At 49.5% G+C, this 18,629-nt stretch overlaps 1 protein-coding gene across 1 annotated transcript in view; it reads left to right on the forward strand.

The window, feature by feature from the left end:
* Positions 1–16,627, forward strand: part of SLC1A4 (solute carrier family 1 member 4) — a 28,017-nt gene extending 11,390 nt beyond the window's left edge. The window contains exons 2-8 of the mRNA XM_036435526.2: positions 2,023–2,065; positions 4,002–4,064; positions 6,826–6,992; positions 9,620–9,853; positions 11,246–11,440; positions 12,036–12,170; positions 14,102–16,627. Coding sequence (XP_036291419.1) covers positions 2,023–2,065; positions 4,002–4,064; positions 6,826–6,992; positions 9,620–9,853; positions 11,246–11,440; positions 12,036–12,170; positions 14,102–14,345 — 1,081 coding nt within the window. The 3' untranslated portion in view covers positions 14,346–16,627. The remainder of the gene's footprint in view (positions 1–2,022; positions 2,066–4,001; positions 4,065–6,825; positions 6,993–9,619; positions 9,854–11,245; positions 11,441–12,035; positions 12,171–14,101) is intronic.
* Positions 16,628–18,629: the final 2,002 nt, after the last annotated feature.

The following is an 18,629-nucleotide window of genomic DNA, read 5'->3' on the forward strand; positions in this document are numbered from 1 at the left end:
CATTGCTAGTCTTTTCTACCTTTTTTTTTTTTTAAAGTAAATATGCTTATGATAGAACTCAAATTTCTGATCACACTTTATTCAACTGATGATCACATTTTGTGTGCTTAAATGCAGGTGTGTACGGGGTGGTGTTCTCTTAAATATATTCAAAGCAATTCTGGTTTCCCAGACAAGTAGATTTGGAAAATGCTGTGTTGCGGTCTCTACCTACTGGTTGTCTTGTGGAAGCACCCTAGTGTAATGAAATTTTCTATTCTGTTAACCCTGTTGGCGCATTATCTCACAGAATCTGTGGGGTAAGAATCCTGGCATGGCTTAGCGGAGTCTTCTGCGTCAGTCGCTTACAGAGCTGCAAGCAGGTGTCGGCCACAGCTGAGGTCTCCTCCAGAGGCCTGACTGGGGAAGTATTCAGTTCTGAGGTCACACAACTTTGGGCAGAATTTGGATCCTTGAAGGCTAGTCTGGGAGCCCCAGTTCCTCGTTGGCTGTTGGCCAGCGGCCACCCTCAGTTTCCTGCCCTGTGGGCCTGTCCAACACAGCAGCCTGTCTCATCAAACATGCAAGCCCAGAGGTCAGTCAAGAGAGTCTTCTCGCATGATGGGAGCTACGATTTTATGTAACCAAATCACGAAAGTGACATCCATCACCTTTACTTTATTCTTTTGGGTAAAAGAAAGTCATAGGCCCCCACTCAAGGAAGAGGATATTACCCAAAGGTGTGGCCTCCAGGGACCATCTGTTTGTAGGGGTGGGTTGCAGTCAGACCTGCCTCCCTCTGAAACCAAACATATTGCACATAGTTGCCTGGAGACACCAGTGCTAGGTAAACAACTCAACTATAGACGTAAAAATGAGTGCGTAAATTTGGCACATATTATAAGGATGATCCAGAGTTGTTGACTCTCCTAGACTTATTCTTATAGGAAGTGGGTAGAAAAGATGGACTGTCAGTGGGATTTTTCTGATATTTTAAGGACAGAATCTTGCACAGAGCCTGACCCGAAGGAGGCCCTCTGTAAAGCTGTTTGCACGAATAGACTTTGTTTTCAAAACACAGCTTAACGCGGCCCTATTGCCCTGCTTTTGTAAAAATATTTTATAGCCTTCATCTTGAAATGAAATTCATAAACAGGATTTACCTAGATGCACGATTCAAAACATTGATAGGACTTAACTGCAATGTAAAAGTAAAAACAGTGATTTATAATAAAAGGAATGGTTTTTAATATGTAAATGCTCCTAAGCGAAGTGCTTGCTTCTGAATTTAGAGTCACTATTCATGACACAGCTATAAATACAGCCTGAAACTTGGTACCACGTGTGCCGTTCAAGACTCAGATCTTAACCATTTGCCACGGGCAATGTGATTTTTCCAGAAAGATGGACGATTCTTGGAAACATTCCGAACAGAGCAAAAGAAGATTCGCCCCAGATATTATGCAGTCGTTGCTCTCCTAGGAAATTCAGAACAGATTCAAATTATGCAAAAACTGCCTTGTTTGGGGCTCAGTTTAGGCTCAGGTAAATTATAATTTCATCTGCAGGTCTAGGACCTTGGAAGGCATGAGGACCTTGGGACCATTTATTGTCCAGGACTTGACTGTATGTAGCAGAATGAATGGCCGGGACCCGGCACATTCCCTTACACACACACCCCCAATTCCAGGAATGCCCTGCAATTATTCCCACAATAAAAACCCCCGTGGATTCCATGTGGAGCAGCACCACTCCCCATTGAAAACCTCTGCAGCGGGGCTTACCCTCTCGGGGAAATGAGAGTGATGCAGTTCCTCTGGTTTGGCTGCGCATGAATATCAAACAGGAGAGGAAGTAAAAATTGGGGCACTCAAGTTTGTACTGTGGCCCAGCAGCCGAGGCATAGGTGGGTGTCTGGACAAGCAGAAGACCATAGTAATTGCTGGAGAGAGGATGTGAGGCTGTCAGGAATGGGCCTCTGAAAGCAGATGCTTTGAATGCTGAATTTTAAGAATACTGATGAAATGCTTCCTTTTCCAACAGAAACCTGTTTCCCTCAAATCTTGTGGTTGCCACTTTTAAAACGGTAAGGCTGGATGCTTTGCTAAAACTATGGACCTTGGATGGGGGTGGAGGTGGTATAAATTATTGCCATAGAATTAGGTAAGGTGTTAGCAAAACTTGGTAACATCGGTCCAAGTTTCATAGATGGGCCCCTGGAATCAAACACACAAAACAAAACTCAGTGTTTTTCTAAAATATCCCACTGGTTTCAACATCTTTCCACATCACCTGAGAAATACACTCCAATCACATTTTGAGGCTCTCTTGAATACTTTAGAATATCTTTCAATTTTATATTTTTTCGGGTTATAAGGGTAGTATATACTCATTGCAAAAAAAAAGAGTAAAAGTAAAGTACAAAAAAGTAGGAGAAAGTAAAATAATCATCCATATTCACCACCTAGAGCTACCCATGGACATTTTGATATACATCCTTCAGATCTGTTTTTTTCTATTATGCATGCTCGTTTTAAAAATAATCATACTAAATATGTTGTTTGTAAACTCTTTTTATAATTTTAAGATTTTTAAGGTTTTTCTTTTGTTGATTTGAGAGAGAGAGAGAGAAACATCAATTTGTTGTCCCACTTATTTATGCATTCATTGGTTGATTCTTGTATGTGCCTTGACCGGGGATCAAACTCACAACTTTGGTGTAGTACCGAGACAATGCTCTAACCAGCTGAGCTACTGGCCAGGACTCTAAACTCTTTCTCAAAGCAGATTTTCTCATGTCAGTGAATCATCCGCCTGCACATGTTATTGGTTGTATTCCACTCTCTGAGTGTCCCCTGATTTTACCCCATCGGCCTCTTGTTGATGGACGTTCGGGTTGTTTTCAATTTTTCCCTAATTTGAGCAATACTCTAAGTAACACCCCTGTAGCCATGGTTTACACAAAGAAGAAATATAAAGGTCTAGATTAGATGGACTAACCTGATTGCCCTTTATAACCAAAGACTTTTCTGTTTCTAATTATAGCCTCTCTCTTTAAAAAAAAAAATTTAAAAAAATAAAAACAAAACAAATCTGCATATAAGCACAGTGTTGGCTTCTGTCTATCACATGAGGTAGGAGGAAAATAATAGGTTTATGGGGTTTCAGGGCCTATCTCATGTGGAGTGAGTTTTGTTTTTCCTGCCATCCTGGTCACAGGACCACTGAACCACCTCCGTGCGTCTGAAAGCTTGATCAGTCAACGCTGCGAGAGGACCAGAGCTCCACAGAGGTCAGCACAAAGCAGGCCTCCGGGTCCGTGCCTCCTAACATGCTGCTCTGGAGTGTTCAGAAGCAGCTGTCCTCAGAACAGGCCGGGAAGGGTGTTTCATAACAGATTCCACTCGATCGCCATGCCGCCCCTGGGAGACCCCTGCGCAGAAATGTGTGCAGTCGGCCGTAGGCCAAAGCTGGAGAGGTGTTTCACCTCAGAGGAGTGGGTCTCCCAGGAGACTCAGCCAGGAAACACGGGCTTGCCTGGCATCCTTTGCTTTGGAGAGGGGAGGCTCAGGCCAGTTAGAAATAGATTCTGAAAAGCAGTCATAGTCAAACAAATTCTGGAACAAAGTGAAGCATAAATAAACGAGTAAACGTAAGTGGAGACTCATTGAAAAGTGAATTTGGGCATTATGAAATTAATACCAAGGTTCTCCAAATACTGTGAAAACCAGCTGTTTGAAATATCAAGCTCTCAGCATGCAGTTGGGTAGGCTGACCAACCCGTTGTCCAAGAGGTATAAGGAAATTCTCCCTGGGTCTCTATCTAACCCAGAGGCCTCTTGTAGTACATGCTGCCTTAATGTGAAGGTACTTTTGTGTGGTTCTCAGAGTCCCCTGTTAGGCCAACTAATTGAGCAATGTCCCCCGACACTCAAAGTGAACAATGACAGACTAGCAAGAGGCTCAGCTATTCGCTCCCATCTTCTCCTGTGCCCTGACAGTTATTTTTCTTTCTCTCACAGTATGCAACTGATTATAAAATGGCCCTCCACAATATGAGCAATGGAAACGTAACTCTTGAAAAGGTAAAGCTCTTTGTAAGATCACTTGAGATGAATACTTACCAAGTAAAAAATGCTTTTTAATTGCAGGAGCCCACACAATGCATCTTTCCCAAGCAGGGCTGAAAACTTAGGGGTTTGGGTGGGCTATTCAAAGCACCTGGACTTGGTTTGTTTCTTTGGTTATTTACCAACATGGCCAAAGGCTAGTGTGTGTAGCTTTGGCATCTTTAGTGGATCTACTTCATCAAATTGGGACTAACGTCTCCTCTCAAAATATCTATATATATAAAAGCCTGATATGCTAAGTGTCTGACCAATTGGTCAACCACCAGCAGACAGACCCTCCAACTGATAGGTTAGCTTGCTGCTGGGATCCGGCCAATCAGGACTGGTCAAGATGGGCTGGGCATGCCCTTGAGCCCTCCTACAGTCCCTCTCCTGCCGGCCAACCTCCATCGGTCCCTCCCCGGCCAGCCATCCCCCATCAGCCCTGATTGGCCCCAGTGATCACTGGCCAGGACGAGGGACCCACTGGTGCATGAATTCATGCACTGGGCCACTAGTATTTTATAACACCCTCTGTTATCCTGAAATATACCTAACTAAAGACCTGGTGAATGAAATTTGAGCATGGGCGGTGGGGAGGTGGGGGAGGGTCCCTCAGCCCGGCCTGCACCCTCTCCAATCCAGGACCCTTTGAGGGATGTCTGACTGCCTCACACAATCCAGGAGCACTAGCTCCTAACTACTTGCCTGCCTGTCTGATCACCTTAAACTGCCCCCCTGCTGGCCTGATTGCCCCTAACTGCCTCTGCCTCGCCCCGCACCTGGGACCCAGGATTTCCTCCTCCAGCCGGTTGTGGGCACCCAGGACCCAGGCTTCCCTCCTTTTGGCTGGCCACAGGCACCCAGGACCCAGGCCAGCTTCACCAGGCCTGCCACAGCCGCCAGGGACGGTGAGCGGGCGGCTTAGCCCGGGCCACAGCCATAGGTGCCTGGGACCACGGGGCGTGCAGCTTGTCCCTCTCCTGGGCTGCAGCCTGGCTGCGCCCCATTCCTCTCTCACGAGCTGATTTGTGCCTGGCTGGTCCCCACTCCCCTCTCCCCAGTATTTGATGTCTGAGTCATTAAGGTGTGAGGTCATGATGACCATTTGCATATTAGCTCTTTATTATATAGGACTAGGCACCTGTTGCAGGAATATTCCTGCAAGACTTCCTGCAGGATCCCCCTCGCCCTGCCCTGCCCCCCACACTGCCAGTGTTTTCCCTCCAGCAGCTATAGCCACCTTGCTTTCTACTTTCCCTCCCTCTTCTTTCTTTTTTTTTTTTTTTTAATATATTTTATTGATTTTTTACAGAGAGGAAAAATGAGGGATAGAGAGTTGGAAACATCGATGAGAGAGAAACATCGATCAGCTGCCTCCTGCACACCCCCCACTGGGGATGTGCCCGCAACCAAGGTACATGCCCTTGACCAGAATCGAACCCGGGACCTTTCAGTCTGCAGACCGACACTCTATCCACTGAGCCAAACCGGTTTCAGCTCCCTCTTCTATGCTGTCTTCAGCCTTCATTCCTCCCTCCCTCCGTGTATGCAAATTAACTGCCATCTTTGTTGGGTTAATTTGCATACCTGCTCTGATTGACTGGTGGGTGTGGCTTGTGTAGCAAAGTGATGGTTAATTTGCACATTATCCTATTATTAGGTTATATAGGTGATTTACCGTACCCCTACACATAGAACTTGTCTTAGGGGCTTAACTTACTCTAGCCATTATTCATTCATACATATATTTTGAGTACCTATTGTTTCCCAGACACTGAGCAGAAAGGGACAAGGGACCACAAAGATTATTCAGTGGGCAGCCCCAGAGCAGTCTAGGAAGAAACGGGTACTTTGCCTTTTTCCACATGTATACCTCCTCAGGGCTGAGGGCCTCCGTGTGCTGCCAGCCGTTCTGTGATTGAAGGAAAAGTTCCACCCAAAAGAAGAAAGTTGAAAGCTACGAATCGAATCCAATTCACGTCATCTTGCCGACGAAGAACCTGAAGCTCGGAGAAGTTATTTAATATCAGAGCTGGGACCAGAGTCCGACCAGAGCTCTGGTAAAAATGCGCTTTCTGTTTCTCACCATGCTGACTGGCAGGTTCCTGCTCAGAATTTCATGTGTTTGATGAAGTAAAATGCCTGCCTAATACATATTTGTAGCCGTGAGATTCAGCATTATTGAATTAAAGAGTACATTTTACCTAATCATTTAAAGTCAGTGATTCATGAACCACTATCCTGAAGAGATCCATGTTAATCCTGAAAAATCCTTTGGGAAATTTGTCAGCTCGGAGGCCATCCTAACAGCCTCGCAACAAAGAATTGTTGATGTTTAGGAGGCGACGGTACAAGAATCAAGATCGATTCTTGATCTGAAGGGACTTTTCAGCCACAAGCTCTTCTAAAAGCAGCCCTTTGAAGTGACTGTCCAACCTCTACCTGAATGTAACCAGTCCCTGGGAGCTCACTGCCTTCTGCTTCAATCCATGCCGTCTTCGAACAGCTTTTAGAGTTAGCAACTAGGTGAAATGTTTGCCGACTTTCTGCATCCTTACACTACATCTCCCCCTTGACTTGCCTACCCCTGGGTTTGTGAAATCACTTAAGGTTAAAGAAAATGCCAATCTTTCCTCATTCTGGGCATAGTGTTTCAGCCTGGTGGAGACACGAAGCAAATGCACCTTCACAATCACAGGTTGTAAACTTGGACCCTATGTCCACTGTCCTACAGATCCCGATTGGCACTGAGATCGAAGGGATGAACATTTTAGGATTGGTCCTCTTTGCCCTCGTGTTAGGAGTGGCCCTAAGGAAACTGGGCTCCGAAGGAGAAGAGCTCATCCGTTTCTTCAATGCCTTCAACGAGGTGACGATGGTGCTGGTGTCATGGATTATGTGGTGAGTACGGCTGCCCTCCCCCCAGCTGCCTGCCCTCCCTCTTATCTCTCCTCCATCCAGAACAGAACTCGACTCTGCTGTTCAAGGTCACCACTGGGTCACCACCTGGCCCAGGGCTCTGTACGTGGTTGGGGCACCCAGGTGGGTCCTGGTACAGGGTGTGATGGAGGTGGAGGCAGTGTCTCCTCCTGTCCAGGACCTCAGAGAATCATCCATGGGCATGGTTACCGGTTACTTCCTCTGCACTCACCGGGACTCGATATGGTTCTATCATCAGTGATCTATTTATGGGTTTCTACCATAGTCTCCTATTATATGTGATGCCCATAGCGTCTTGCGGAGCAATGAATTCCAGAAGTTTGCTATCTGCTCTGTGAAATAAGGCTTATGTTATCTTAAACTGATACCATAGATGGACCTAAAACTTCAGAGGGGGCCCTTACTATATCGTATATCAATACAAGGAGGACAGCTTCACGCATATGTAAACTTGAAATAGCCTTGTGTGTGTGTGTGTGTGTGTGTGTGTGTGTGTGTGTGTGTGTGGTTTTTTTTTACCTAAATGTTTCTGTAGGTAGTATCGATGAAAGTGTAATTGTTTAATACAAAATTATTACATTGGTTTTTGGCTAAAAGGTACAATTTTGACCTGATCCCTCAAATCATACCAATTCCAATGGTCATCCCTCGTCAGCTTCATCCTGCTGTTTCACTCAAACCAGATTTATGTGGATTTTAGCTTCTGTCCTCTCATTATCAGGAAACTAGTTTGTCCTTTCACACTCAAAGCCTTTTCCTAACTGTCAGTCCTTAACCATCCCAGAACTTCTCTCTCTCAGTGGCACTGGGGTGGCAGCTGAGCTGGCGTTAGGAGAGAATTTGGTGGGAAAGTTTGGAATTGGGTGGGAGGCCAAGTCCAGAGCCCCCGCGGATGGGGTTTCTTTTGCTCAACCCAATTCTCTTGCTCAACCAGCATTCCAGAGGCTGGGTCTTATGACACTTTGTTCAGATGACTGTTGTTCTGGGGAGAGAAACAGTTCCAGGAAGGAAAAGTGTTGTCATCACACAGGCCAGGTTCTTTTCCTGGGTTTTGTTTGTTTGTTTGTTTTGTTTTGTCTAAAATCTTCCCAAAGTTTGGATGAAAAAAGACATGGTCACCATAGTGACTAGTAACCACACTACACAGAGGTAGATCTCTGCCAGGATCTGCCCCCTAGCCTTCACTTTTCTTTTTTTCCTTATGAAGTATTACTTACAGAAAAGTACTTTGGAAAAGTACTTAAAACATGTGCACAACTTAATGAATTATCACAAAGGAAACACTCACCCAGAGGTCCCCCTCCCAACCGCTGCCCCTCTGTCCACCTGAAGGAGGGAACTGACCTGGCTTCTCACCCTGCAGACCTGAAAGGTCACAGGTTTGATTCCAGTAGGGGGCAGCCGATTGATGTTTGGTTCTTACATCAATGTTTCTCTCCCTCTCCCTCACTGTCTAAAAATCAATTTTTTAAAAATTTATTTTAAAAAAAAAGCCAATGGTTCTAAAATTCTTCCTCAATTGAGATTAAATTCAAAACAACTGACTTTGGTTCTTTGTAGCTCCCCTGGTTTACTACTTCCCGTCCTTCCGTCCATCCTGCCATTAAAAAAAAAATCTCCACGCTCCAGGAGTGTCCCTAGAGGGTCATTCATCGTTAATGACTTTCTCCTGCGGAATCATGTTTTCCAAATCACAAGGAATTTTAAACCTCACAAAAATCCCAGCCTCGTTTCAAGTCTACAAAACAGGTGTTAAGTCTTTTGTGTTTCGAAGTTTTCAGAACAAACCTAAGCAAAGCTAACAGTCAGACTGCATTCCCAGCGGCTCTGAGCTTGAGCAGTTCCTTGCCTTCCCCTTGGGAGTCCATGTGTTTGGTGACATCCGCCTGTTAAGAACATCATATATCCCAGGGGAAAGAAGCCTGGGTTCTGGTCCCAATTCCATTACCCATGGAGATGTGACATGATCATTTTACTCAGTCTCACAGTCTGTACAATGGGCACATCCCTTTCATTCTCAGAGTCATCGTAGGGCAGTGGTCTGCAAACTCATTAGTTTACAGAGCCAAATATCCACAGCACAACGATTGAAATTTCTTTTGAGAGCCAAATTTTTTCTTTAAATATATTTTATTGATTTTTTACAGAGAGGAAGGGAGAGGGATAGAGAGCTAGAAACATCTACCAGCTGCCTCCTGCACACCCCCCACCGGGGATGTGCCTGCAACCAATGTACATGCCCTTGACGAGAATCAAACCTGGGACCTTTCAGTCCACAGACTGACGCTCTATCCACTGAGCCAAACTGGTTTCGGCGAGAGCCAAATTTTTTTTAACTTAAACTACAATATATAGGTAGGTACATTGTTATTCACTTAATTAGGGTACTCCTAAGCTGGCCTTTGCAAAAAACTCAAGGGCCAAGGAGCCGCATGTGGCTCACGAGCCGCAGTTTGCCGTCCATTGTCCAAGGGGGAAATGACGACAGCCTAGTTGAAAGTCCTCGTGGTATGTGGGGAAGGGCCTGCGTCTCCCAGCCCCCATGTCACATCACTCTTTCTGATGGGTACCTTGTGCTCATGCCCTAGGTATGTCCCTGTGGGCATCATGTTCCTGGTTGGAAGCAAGATTGTGGAAATGAAGGACATTGTCACGCTGGTGACCAGGCTTGGGAAATACATCTTCACATCTATCTTGGGCCATTTTATTCACGGAGGAATTGTCCTGCCGCTTATTTATTTTGTTTTCACCCAAAAGAACCCATTCAAGTTCCTCCTGGGCCTCCTCACACCATTTGCGACAGCGTTTGCCACCTGCTCCAGGTGAGTGGGTTCCGGGTGCCCTTGGTGGCGCTGAGCTGTGTTGATAGGAAACCAGGGGAGCCCGATGGTAGAGGCACAACTGGCCTCTTAAAATACTTAATTATTGGAAAACTCTAAATGGGCCTTATCGGGCTAATCCAGGGGGAGACGGCTTTGGAAAGGGCAGTGCTATTCTCTGTGCGGGAGTGTTGCCACGGCCACGGAGAGCATCTGGAGACTGACATTCAGCCGAGACGTGGTGTTGAAATGAGTAAGAGAACAGCTGGACACAAAACCAATCAGCCCCACAGCTCTTAGGGAAATGGATTTCTGGGATTGCTGAAAGGAGGAATTGCCTTGTTGCTGCTGCTTCTGGCTCCTTGACAGTCAACCTGATCATTATTTGGGCCATAGGCACTGTGGGTCCTCACCCAAATTAGTAAGCCCTTTGCCTGAGGGAAAGAAAATGCATTGTAGGGAAGCTTCTAGAATGTTACCTGTCCAGTTCTCCCTCTGGATGCATGCCTTAGAAAATAAGACCATGGCATCATGGTGAGGGATGCCTGCTCAGCTCTCCAGGAGTATCTATTTTAGCATAAAAGATGTGCCTGTTGTTATTGGAAATAAAAAAAAAAAAAAATCGGGGGCTTTCAGAGTCCAGAGTGCTAACCATTACACCATGGAACCAACTTCGGGGGCTTTCTAAATAAATACATGAAAGAAAACTTTCCAAGGATGGCAGCACATTGTTTCCCTCTCATGTGTAGCCTTTGCCTTTCCACTGTATGCTTCCTCCCATCCCGAAGGGCTAGTCACATGGCCGGGGAGTGGCGGTGGAAAGGATGAGGGAGGTGAGGTTCTCTGGCTCAGACGGGAACAAGCCTGCTCCCCAGCTGCGCCAGCCGCCCTCCTCGATGCCCGCAGCGGCCGTCGGAGAGGACGGCTTCCGCTACCCAGACATCTGTGAACACAGTTACTCTCTCCACCTTCTCTGAGCCCAACAGAAAAAAAGAAATCACCGTGGTTTTTTTGGCCTTGTACTTTATTAATTTTTTTGTGGGGGGGGGATTCAAAAGAGGAGATGCACATATGGAGTCAACAGTTCTTTGTTCTCTTGAGAACCTTTTGTGCCACAAGGTACCGCGTGGTTCTTGAGACGTTTGGAGCGGGTGCATCTGGGTAAAGAACACAGCAGGTCCATGTGGGGAGTCTGGTTTTGAACGCTCTGGGAGCTGACAAAACCCTGTGCGGTGACAGAAACATTAAAACCGTCGTGCTTTTCCTTTTTTATCCCGGGAGAGGGAGCCAGCAGCCTGGGTGGTGCTTTGTGGCTCCCGTCCAGGGCCCGCGCCGAGCGATACGTGGCCCCTGGAAGCCCTGTTCTCACAGGGTCGGCCGTTTCCCCATCCCCAGCTCCGCCACCCTCCCCTCCATGATGAAGTGCATCGAGGAGAACAATGGCGTCGACAAGAGGATCAGCAGGTTCATCCTCCCCATCGGGGCCACCGTGAACATGGACGGCGCGGCCATCTTCCAGTGCGTGGCCGCCGTGTTCATCGCCCAGCTCAACAACTTCGAGCTGAAGGCGGGGCAGATCTTCACCATCCTGTGAGTCACCCCGCCCTCCTCACCCCACAGGCCTGGGTCAGAACCTGAGGGATTGCTTCTTTCTTCTTTTTAAATTTATTTTATTTTTTTTTATTTATTTTATTTTTTTGTTTTGTTTTGTTTTTTTACAGTGAGGGAGGGAGAGGGATAGAGAGTCAGAAACATCGGTGAGAGAGAATCATCGATCAGCTGATCAGCTGCCTCCTGCATACCCCCTACGGGGGATGTACCCGCAACCGAGGTATATGCCCTTGCCCGGAATCGAACCTGGGACCCTTCAGTCCACAGACCGATGCTCTATCCACTGAGCCAAACCGGTGAGGGCCTGAGGGATTTTCTGTGATTTCCTTGGGGAAATCCTGATAAGGACCAATCCCGCCCGCCCGCCAGCACAAGTCATCTCCGCTATGAAGTGAGCACAGCGGGAACCCACTACTTGGAGAGAGTGCGATGTCTCTCGCAGGCTCTGCCGGCAGGATGGCGGGCGGGTGACGTGGCTTTCCGTTGCCCCGCCGCGGCTGCCTGCCGCGTTCCGCCCCTCTCTGTGCCCCCTGCGGGCTCTGTGCTCGCGGTGACCCTGCTGTGCCATCCCTAGCGTGACGGCCACCGCGTCCAGCGTCGGAGCGGCGGGCGTGCCGGCCGGAGGCGTCCTCACCATCGCCATCATCCTGGAGGCCATCGGGCTGCCCACTCACGACCTCTCCCTGATCCTGGCCGTGGACTGGATCGTGTGAGTAGCAGGTCCTGAGGGCATCGAACCGAGGAGGGTCTGTATGGAGCTCCCCAGGGGCTCGGCACTCCGCTGGGCCTGAGGCGCGTGGAGACACTTCCCTGCCTTGGGAAGGAGCCCACGGTTGAGCTGGCAAGACAGCACTTAGCGCTGGGACAAGTAAACAACATGAGTCAGAGGCTCCTGGGTGACCAGGCAATGTTATTACCGAGAACTCGCTCAGAGCATCCCGGAAAGCATGGGTCTCGGGGTGGGGGTGGGAGCCACTAAGATCTGTGGGAGTTGTTGGTTCTGCGGGAGTCATAGCCGTGGGTGCAGGGAGCCTTTGGGAAGGACAATCCTTGGCCAGCAATGCCCCGAGGGTGGTTTCTGTGCGGAGAGGGAAGGTGAACGCAGTTCCCGGGAATGCCTGGGGCTCAGGGGGGAGGTGTGAGGAAGGAGATGTGCTTTGGACTGCCATCGGCAAAGCTCCTGTAGGTGGAGAACAGTTTCTGAGTGTGGATTCCTGGAGTGTTGCATGATACCCTTCTCAGGTAGGGACGATCCCTATGTTACAGGGAAGGTTAGCTAGAAGGACTAGTGTTGGACAGGAGAGCACGTGGATAAGAAAAGGAGCCTCCGAGTCCAGGGACCTGGGTTCCAGTCCCAGCGGTTGCCATGACTAGCCGTGTGACAGGACTGCCGGCTCACCTGTGGAACGGGAACAGTCGCAGAACCCGCACCGAGGCTGTGGCGGAGACTGGGCTGGCCGATGCACAGCGCACGGGAGAGTCCCAGGCCCGTGGGAAAGCAGGGCACTTCCTCTGAGCTCCAGGAGGGAGGATGGCTATCGGGCTAATCCAGGGGGAGACGGGCTTCCGGAAAGGGCGGTGCTAGTCTCTGTGCCGGGTGTTGCCCCAGCCACGAAGAGTATCTGGAGATGGACATTCAGCAGAGATGCAGTGTTGGAGTAGGAGAACTACTGGACACAAAACCATATCTACTCTATCGTCCATCTCGGCTCTAGGTACCTTAGAGCAGTGTTTCCCAACCTTCTCTCATGATGAGAATCACCTGGTGGAGTTGTTAAAACACAGATTCCCGGATCCCAACTAAGAAGTGCTAAACTAGAATTTTTGAGAACATATAGGTAAAATTGCATACTTAACTAGTGCTCTTAGACAGAATTTATATACAGAGCACTAAGTTAGGTATGCAATTTTACCTATATGTTCTCAAAAATTCTAGTTTAGCACTTCTTAGTTGGGATCCGGGAATCTGTGTTTTAACAACTCCACCAGGTGATTCTCATCATGAGAGAAGGTTGGGAAACACTGCCTTAGAGGATGGCATCTTTAGACCCACAATGCATGCGTAGAAAGAGACTGGAAGGAAACCATCAGAATGGCAGTACTGGCTCACTCAGACTTGTGACATGGGGGGTGACTTTTGTTTTCTACTTTATACTTATCTTCCCCACCCCCAAGTTTTTAGTTTTTATTTTTATTTTTTAAATATATTTTATTGATTTTTTTTTTACAGAAAGGAAGGGAAAGGAAAGAGATAGAGAACTAGAAACACCGATGAGAGAGAGACATCGACCAGCTGCCTCCTGCACACCCCGCACCAGGGATGTGCCCGCAACCAAGGTACATGTCCTTGACCGGAATCGAACCTGGGACCTTTCAGTCCGCAGGCTGACGCTCTATCCACTGAGCCAAACCGGTTTCGGCCACACGCCCCAAGTTTTCTACAATGAGTATCTATTACTTTCCTAAGAAAAGACAATTACAAGGAAGGCCGCTTAGAGTAGCGAAGCCTTAGGCCCTTAGCAGCGTGCACTCTGGGAAAGAGCAGGGCCCACAGGGTCACTGCTTCCCCATGGCCTTGGCCTCTGTAGTGGGGCCGCCCCCGGGTGGCTGCCAGTGGCATTGCCTTTCTCTTCCCACCAGGGACCGGACCACCACGGTGGTGAACGTGGAGGGCGACGCCCTGGGCGCGGGCATCCTCCACCACCTGAACCAGAAGGCGATGAAGAAGAAGGGGGCGCAGGAGCTGAGTGAGGTGAAGGTGGAAGCCGTCCCCAACTGCAAGTCAGAGGAGGAGACGTCGCCGCTGGTGACACACCAGAACCCGGCGGGCGGCCCCGCTGCTGCCTGCGCCGTGGAGCTGGAGTCCAAGGAGTCGGTCCTGTGACGGGGCTGGGCTCCCCGCTTGCCGGCCTGTGGCAGTGCCCACCACCCTCACCGACTTTAGCCTCCGGGCAATGCGCTGGCCCAGTCAGCGGTGTGAGGATCCCTTTCTCGGCACAGGCAATGGCTTTCCAGCCAGAACTGGCTCCTGAGGACTAAGGTCACGGACATTCAGCTTGATTCCCCCATCTAGATGCAACCATGTGCGTGCACCAGGGTCTGTCGGAAGCACGCCCTGGAGCGGCCAGGCTGGGGGAGACAACAGGCTGGCAGGGACCTGCCGGTCAAAGCGTGGGAAAATGCAGAGGTGCCCTTCAACTGCACCCCGCCACTGCTTTCCAGGCAAACGTAGGGGGTTTGCAGTCATCTGTCACATTGCCTTGCTTGCGAGCCTTCATGACTGGAACATTCCCAAGTTCTTTCGCCTTGAATGGAATTCGCTGAGCTGGGACTCCGGGTGTTACAGTTTGTGCTACAATTAGGTGCCGCTGGCTTCTGGTTCAAGGGTTGCTGGTGGACTGGCGGTGCTGCACGCTGTCAAGTTAGAAATACTCCAGACGGTGGTGGGACTGCTGGCTTCTCTGGTCAGAGGCATTGAGTCAACAGTGTGAACTCGGAGATCAAAGGAAGGAGCAGGAATGCAGCCTGCAGGGGGAAGGGAAGCAACATAACCATGACAGGATGCACACACACACACACACACACACACACACACACACACACGTCCCCTTTCTCCCCCCAGCCCTGGGGAAGTTTGCGGCTTCATGACCCGGGCCTCTGACAATGCTGTAACTTCCTCGTCATCCCCTCTGATGCAGGACCCCGGTTGGTTTCTCCATCTACTATTTTTTGTTGTTGTGAATCCTCTTAAGGATATTTCTCCTCTCCTGATTTTTTAGAGAGAGTAGAAGGGAGTGGGGAGACAGAGAGACACATCAGTTGGTTGCCTCCCACAAGCGCCCAACCAGGGCTGGGGATCGAGCTTGCAATTTGACTGGAATCAGACCTGGGCCCTTTTGGTCTATGGGCTGACATTCTTACCACTGAGCCAAACCGGCCTGAGATTTTTTTTTTTTTTTACCTAAGTGATACCTCTCTTCACGAAGCCCTTGGTCTTCAGGTGAAGACACCTTTACGACTGGGGCTTTGCTTTCTGTGCATTAGCCACTTCCTCACGCTCTTGTTCGCTCGTTCTCTGTGCAGTTAGTTCCTCAGCAGCAGCAGAGGCAGCCTCTCCTGATGTCCTCCAAGATCTTACGAATTAGCCATCTCACCTGTCATCGCATTTCCGGTACCGACTTCCCTGTGCGTCCCAGACCCAGGCACCGTTCCTGCCACCCCCCAACAGGCCATCAAAGCCCCCCAGCTTTCACCCTCAGCCATCGCCTTGTTTTCCCTGTGGCTGGGGTTTTGCTGTCACCCAGGCCCTGGGTGATCTATTTTGTGATGTGTGTCCCATTGCGATGAGGGTGGGTGGATGGGACAGAGACGGTCAAACTCCTCTATCATAAACGAGGCCGGAGCCTAAGCAGAAGTGATGGGGTGAGGAGGAGCCATGAGGCACTGAGCTAACCCAGCTCCCCAACATCTCTAAGCCAGCTAAGCCACGCCCCTTTCCTGTGAGGCCTGGAGTGACCAGGAACTGAACTGAGCTGAGGTGTCTCAGAATTACCCACTGGCTAGAGCTAGCTGATACCCTTCCGTTTTCAAAGGGGGAGACAATCACATGGATTACAAACTGCAAATGGACATTCACTGCTTCTCAGGCTTTAGTATAGTTTGTCTTTCCCTCTTCCACAGATTTATGGCTGTATTTTGTGTGTGTGTGCGCGCGCACTATAGTTTATGCAAGTTTGAGCTTGGATAGAGGTGAGCTAACTGCAAGTTGAATGGCTTTGACATCCCAATTTTCCTGTTTCTAATGGTGGGTTTCACAAAACAAGGACATTTGAGCTGCACAGTGAGACACGCTGTCTGTGCTGTGCCTGGAAATGCAGTACAGAGGGTGCCCATCCTGAAGCTGGGTTCTTCCCAACGGTGATCACGCCCCTTCCCCCCAGACGGAGTAGGTGCTGATCTCCTGTCTGTTTCTCTGTGCACAAGAGCAATCAGACCGGGAGTGACCTGGCCGGAAAAAATCCCACTCATTGTCTGAAGCTGTCTCCCCACCCCAATTCTCTTGTAACGCATCCTAAGTACTGTTCAAGTGCCGTTCATCTCTTCTGTCTGTGTGACATTTGCCTTAAACATAGCAGTCTTCAACAATGAACACACTTTCTACCAGGATCTGCGCCTTCCTTTCTTCCTGTCTTGTGTGTTGAACTGGCATGTCCGAAGGGGCGCTTCCTGGGGAAGGGCCTGTGGGTGACGGAGGTGATTGATGTTCTAGCTGTTGGCCAGCAGCACCCCTGAGGCAGCTAGGCCCGTTCCGATAGGCAAAGCCGCAGCCGGCCGGCACTGATTTGGCTTCCGGCTGGTGTTGACCAGCTGCTTCTGGGCGTCTCCCATTCAACACCAGCAGGGCTCCACAAAGTTAAGTTCTGTTAAGACCACGAGGTCAGCGGGCCTGGACTGAGCACTGCGGTGAGCCAAGCGCTAAGCTCCATAGAATTACTCTCTGGAGTCCCTGCATCAGGCAGTTCCCGAGCCTACACCATCATCCCCGCCACACCCAGCCCTTTCTTTTATATATAATCCCATCTCAAGTGACGCCACATTCCAGCACAATTAGGGAGTTTAGAAACCTCTACTAATGAGATGCTCCTACAAGCTCACACTAAAGGCCAGTTTCCACACCCTGGGGCTCCTGACGGGACGAGTCCTCATCTGGCCTGGACATTCCCAGCTCTTCGTATTGTATGGACAATGTGATTTTAATTTCTAGGTAAGGCCCAGAGGGATGAGGAGGGAGTTTGCCCAGATCGAGGACCTGATGGGGCTTGTTGCTAATGAGATGTAGGTACCCGCTATGGGGCACAGCTGCCCTGATTCTCTGTTCTGGAGCGTGTTTGAGGCTGAGATTAGTACGTGGTGGTTCCGCTCTCACAAAGCCATATCAAGAGGAGCAATCCTGGAAGCTGCCTCCCCCGGCTGGTGTTGACCAGCTGCTTCTGCGCAGTAAGCACTGACCTGTGGGGTCACCTGAGCCTGCTCAGAGAGACTTCCGATGACACCTGTGAATGGCATAAGCCATGTCCAGTCCCCGCTTTGCCACTTGCTTGCTTGTGACCCTGGGCACAATAGCCTCTCTGTGCCTCAGTCTCCTCGTCTTGAAATGGGAACATTAATTGTACCAATGGCATAGGCCATTGTGAGGAGGAAAGGAGTTCATGTAAAGTGTTCCGAAAGGCACCTGGTACGTGGCACGTACTCTGTCAGCCTTGGCTCTCCAGTCAGACACGGAGTGAGCGGCAGGAGAGTTTCCGAACCCGCCTGTGTCCCTTTGCGTACGGGCCCACGTGGCATGCTCCTGAAGAGACAGAAGATATGTTTCCACTCCTGGGCTCCTCTGCCCACCCAGGCCTGTGGAGTAGGGGAGTGGGCCCATTTTGGACCTGCGTTCTAAAAATATTTGGATGGCGGCTTAGCAGGAACTGGGCTTTATGAACAGTTGTCAGGATGCACGTGAATGCCCTCACTCTCAAAAGAAGCCCTCCACACGAGCCTGCCTCTCTTCAGCTACCTCCTCCCAAGTTGCAATCCAGGAAGCAGCACCTCCCAACAGTGCCCTGCCTTCTGGAGAGGAGTGAGCTCTCCTGGCCCAAGGTGGACCCCTATTTACCACACTCCGAGGTGGGGGGGCGGGACAAAGGCAGGCTGAAGTGCGGGGGCTGTGGTCTGTCTCCCAATGTCAGGACCCTCCACCTGCAGCCCCTTTACTTGGGGCTCAGTGAGAGAGTCTGCACAGGGAGAGGGAAGAGCTTCATTCATCTGAAAGCAAACGTCCGCCTCTTAATAAAGGAAAACAGCCATGCATCCTCACTGGTTTTTCAGCGTTTCAGAGTAGAGCTGAGAATCCTAAAATGTATCAAATCAGTCTCAAACCTGATTTTTCCCCCCCGAAATAATATATCTGTTGGGCGGGATTTTAGCCGATTTAGGATGATTTGGAGCAAGATCCGAGATGGAGATGACAGCTTGGGGGCTCTCAGGGTGGTTTGGAACAGATGAACGACCTCAGGTCTGAGGGCACAGCTGTCCCAGGCTCCGCCTTCAGGGAGAAAGACAATCATGCCTGGAGCTCAGAGTGTTCCTTCTTTACGAGGACAGTTCCAGGGGTGCCCTGAGG

The sequence above is a fragment of the Pipistrellus kuhlii genome, unplaced genomic scaffold (assembly GCF_014108245.1).
Source record: "Pipistrellus kuhlii isolate mPipKuh1 unplaced genomic scaffold, mPipKuh1.p scaffold_m20_p_13, whole genome shotgun sequence".
NCBI classification, from domain to species: domain Eukaryota; kingdom Metazoa; phylum Chordata; class Mammalia; order Chiroptera; family Vespertilionidae; genus Pipistrellus; species Pipistrellus kuhlii.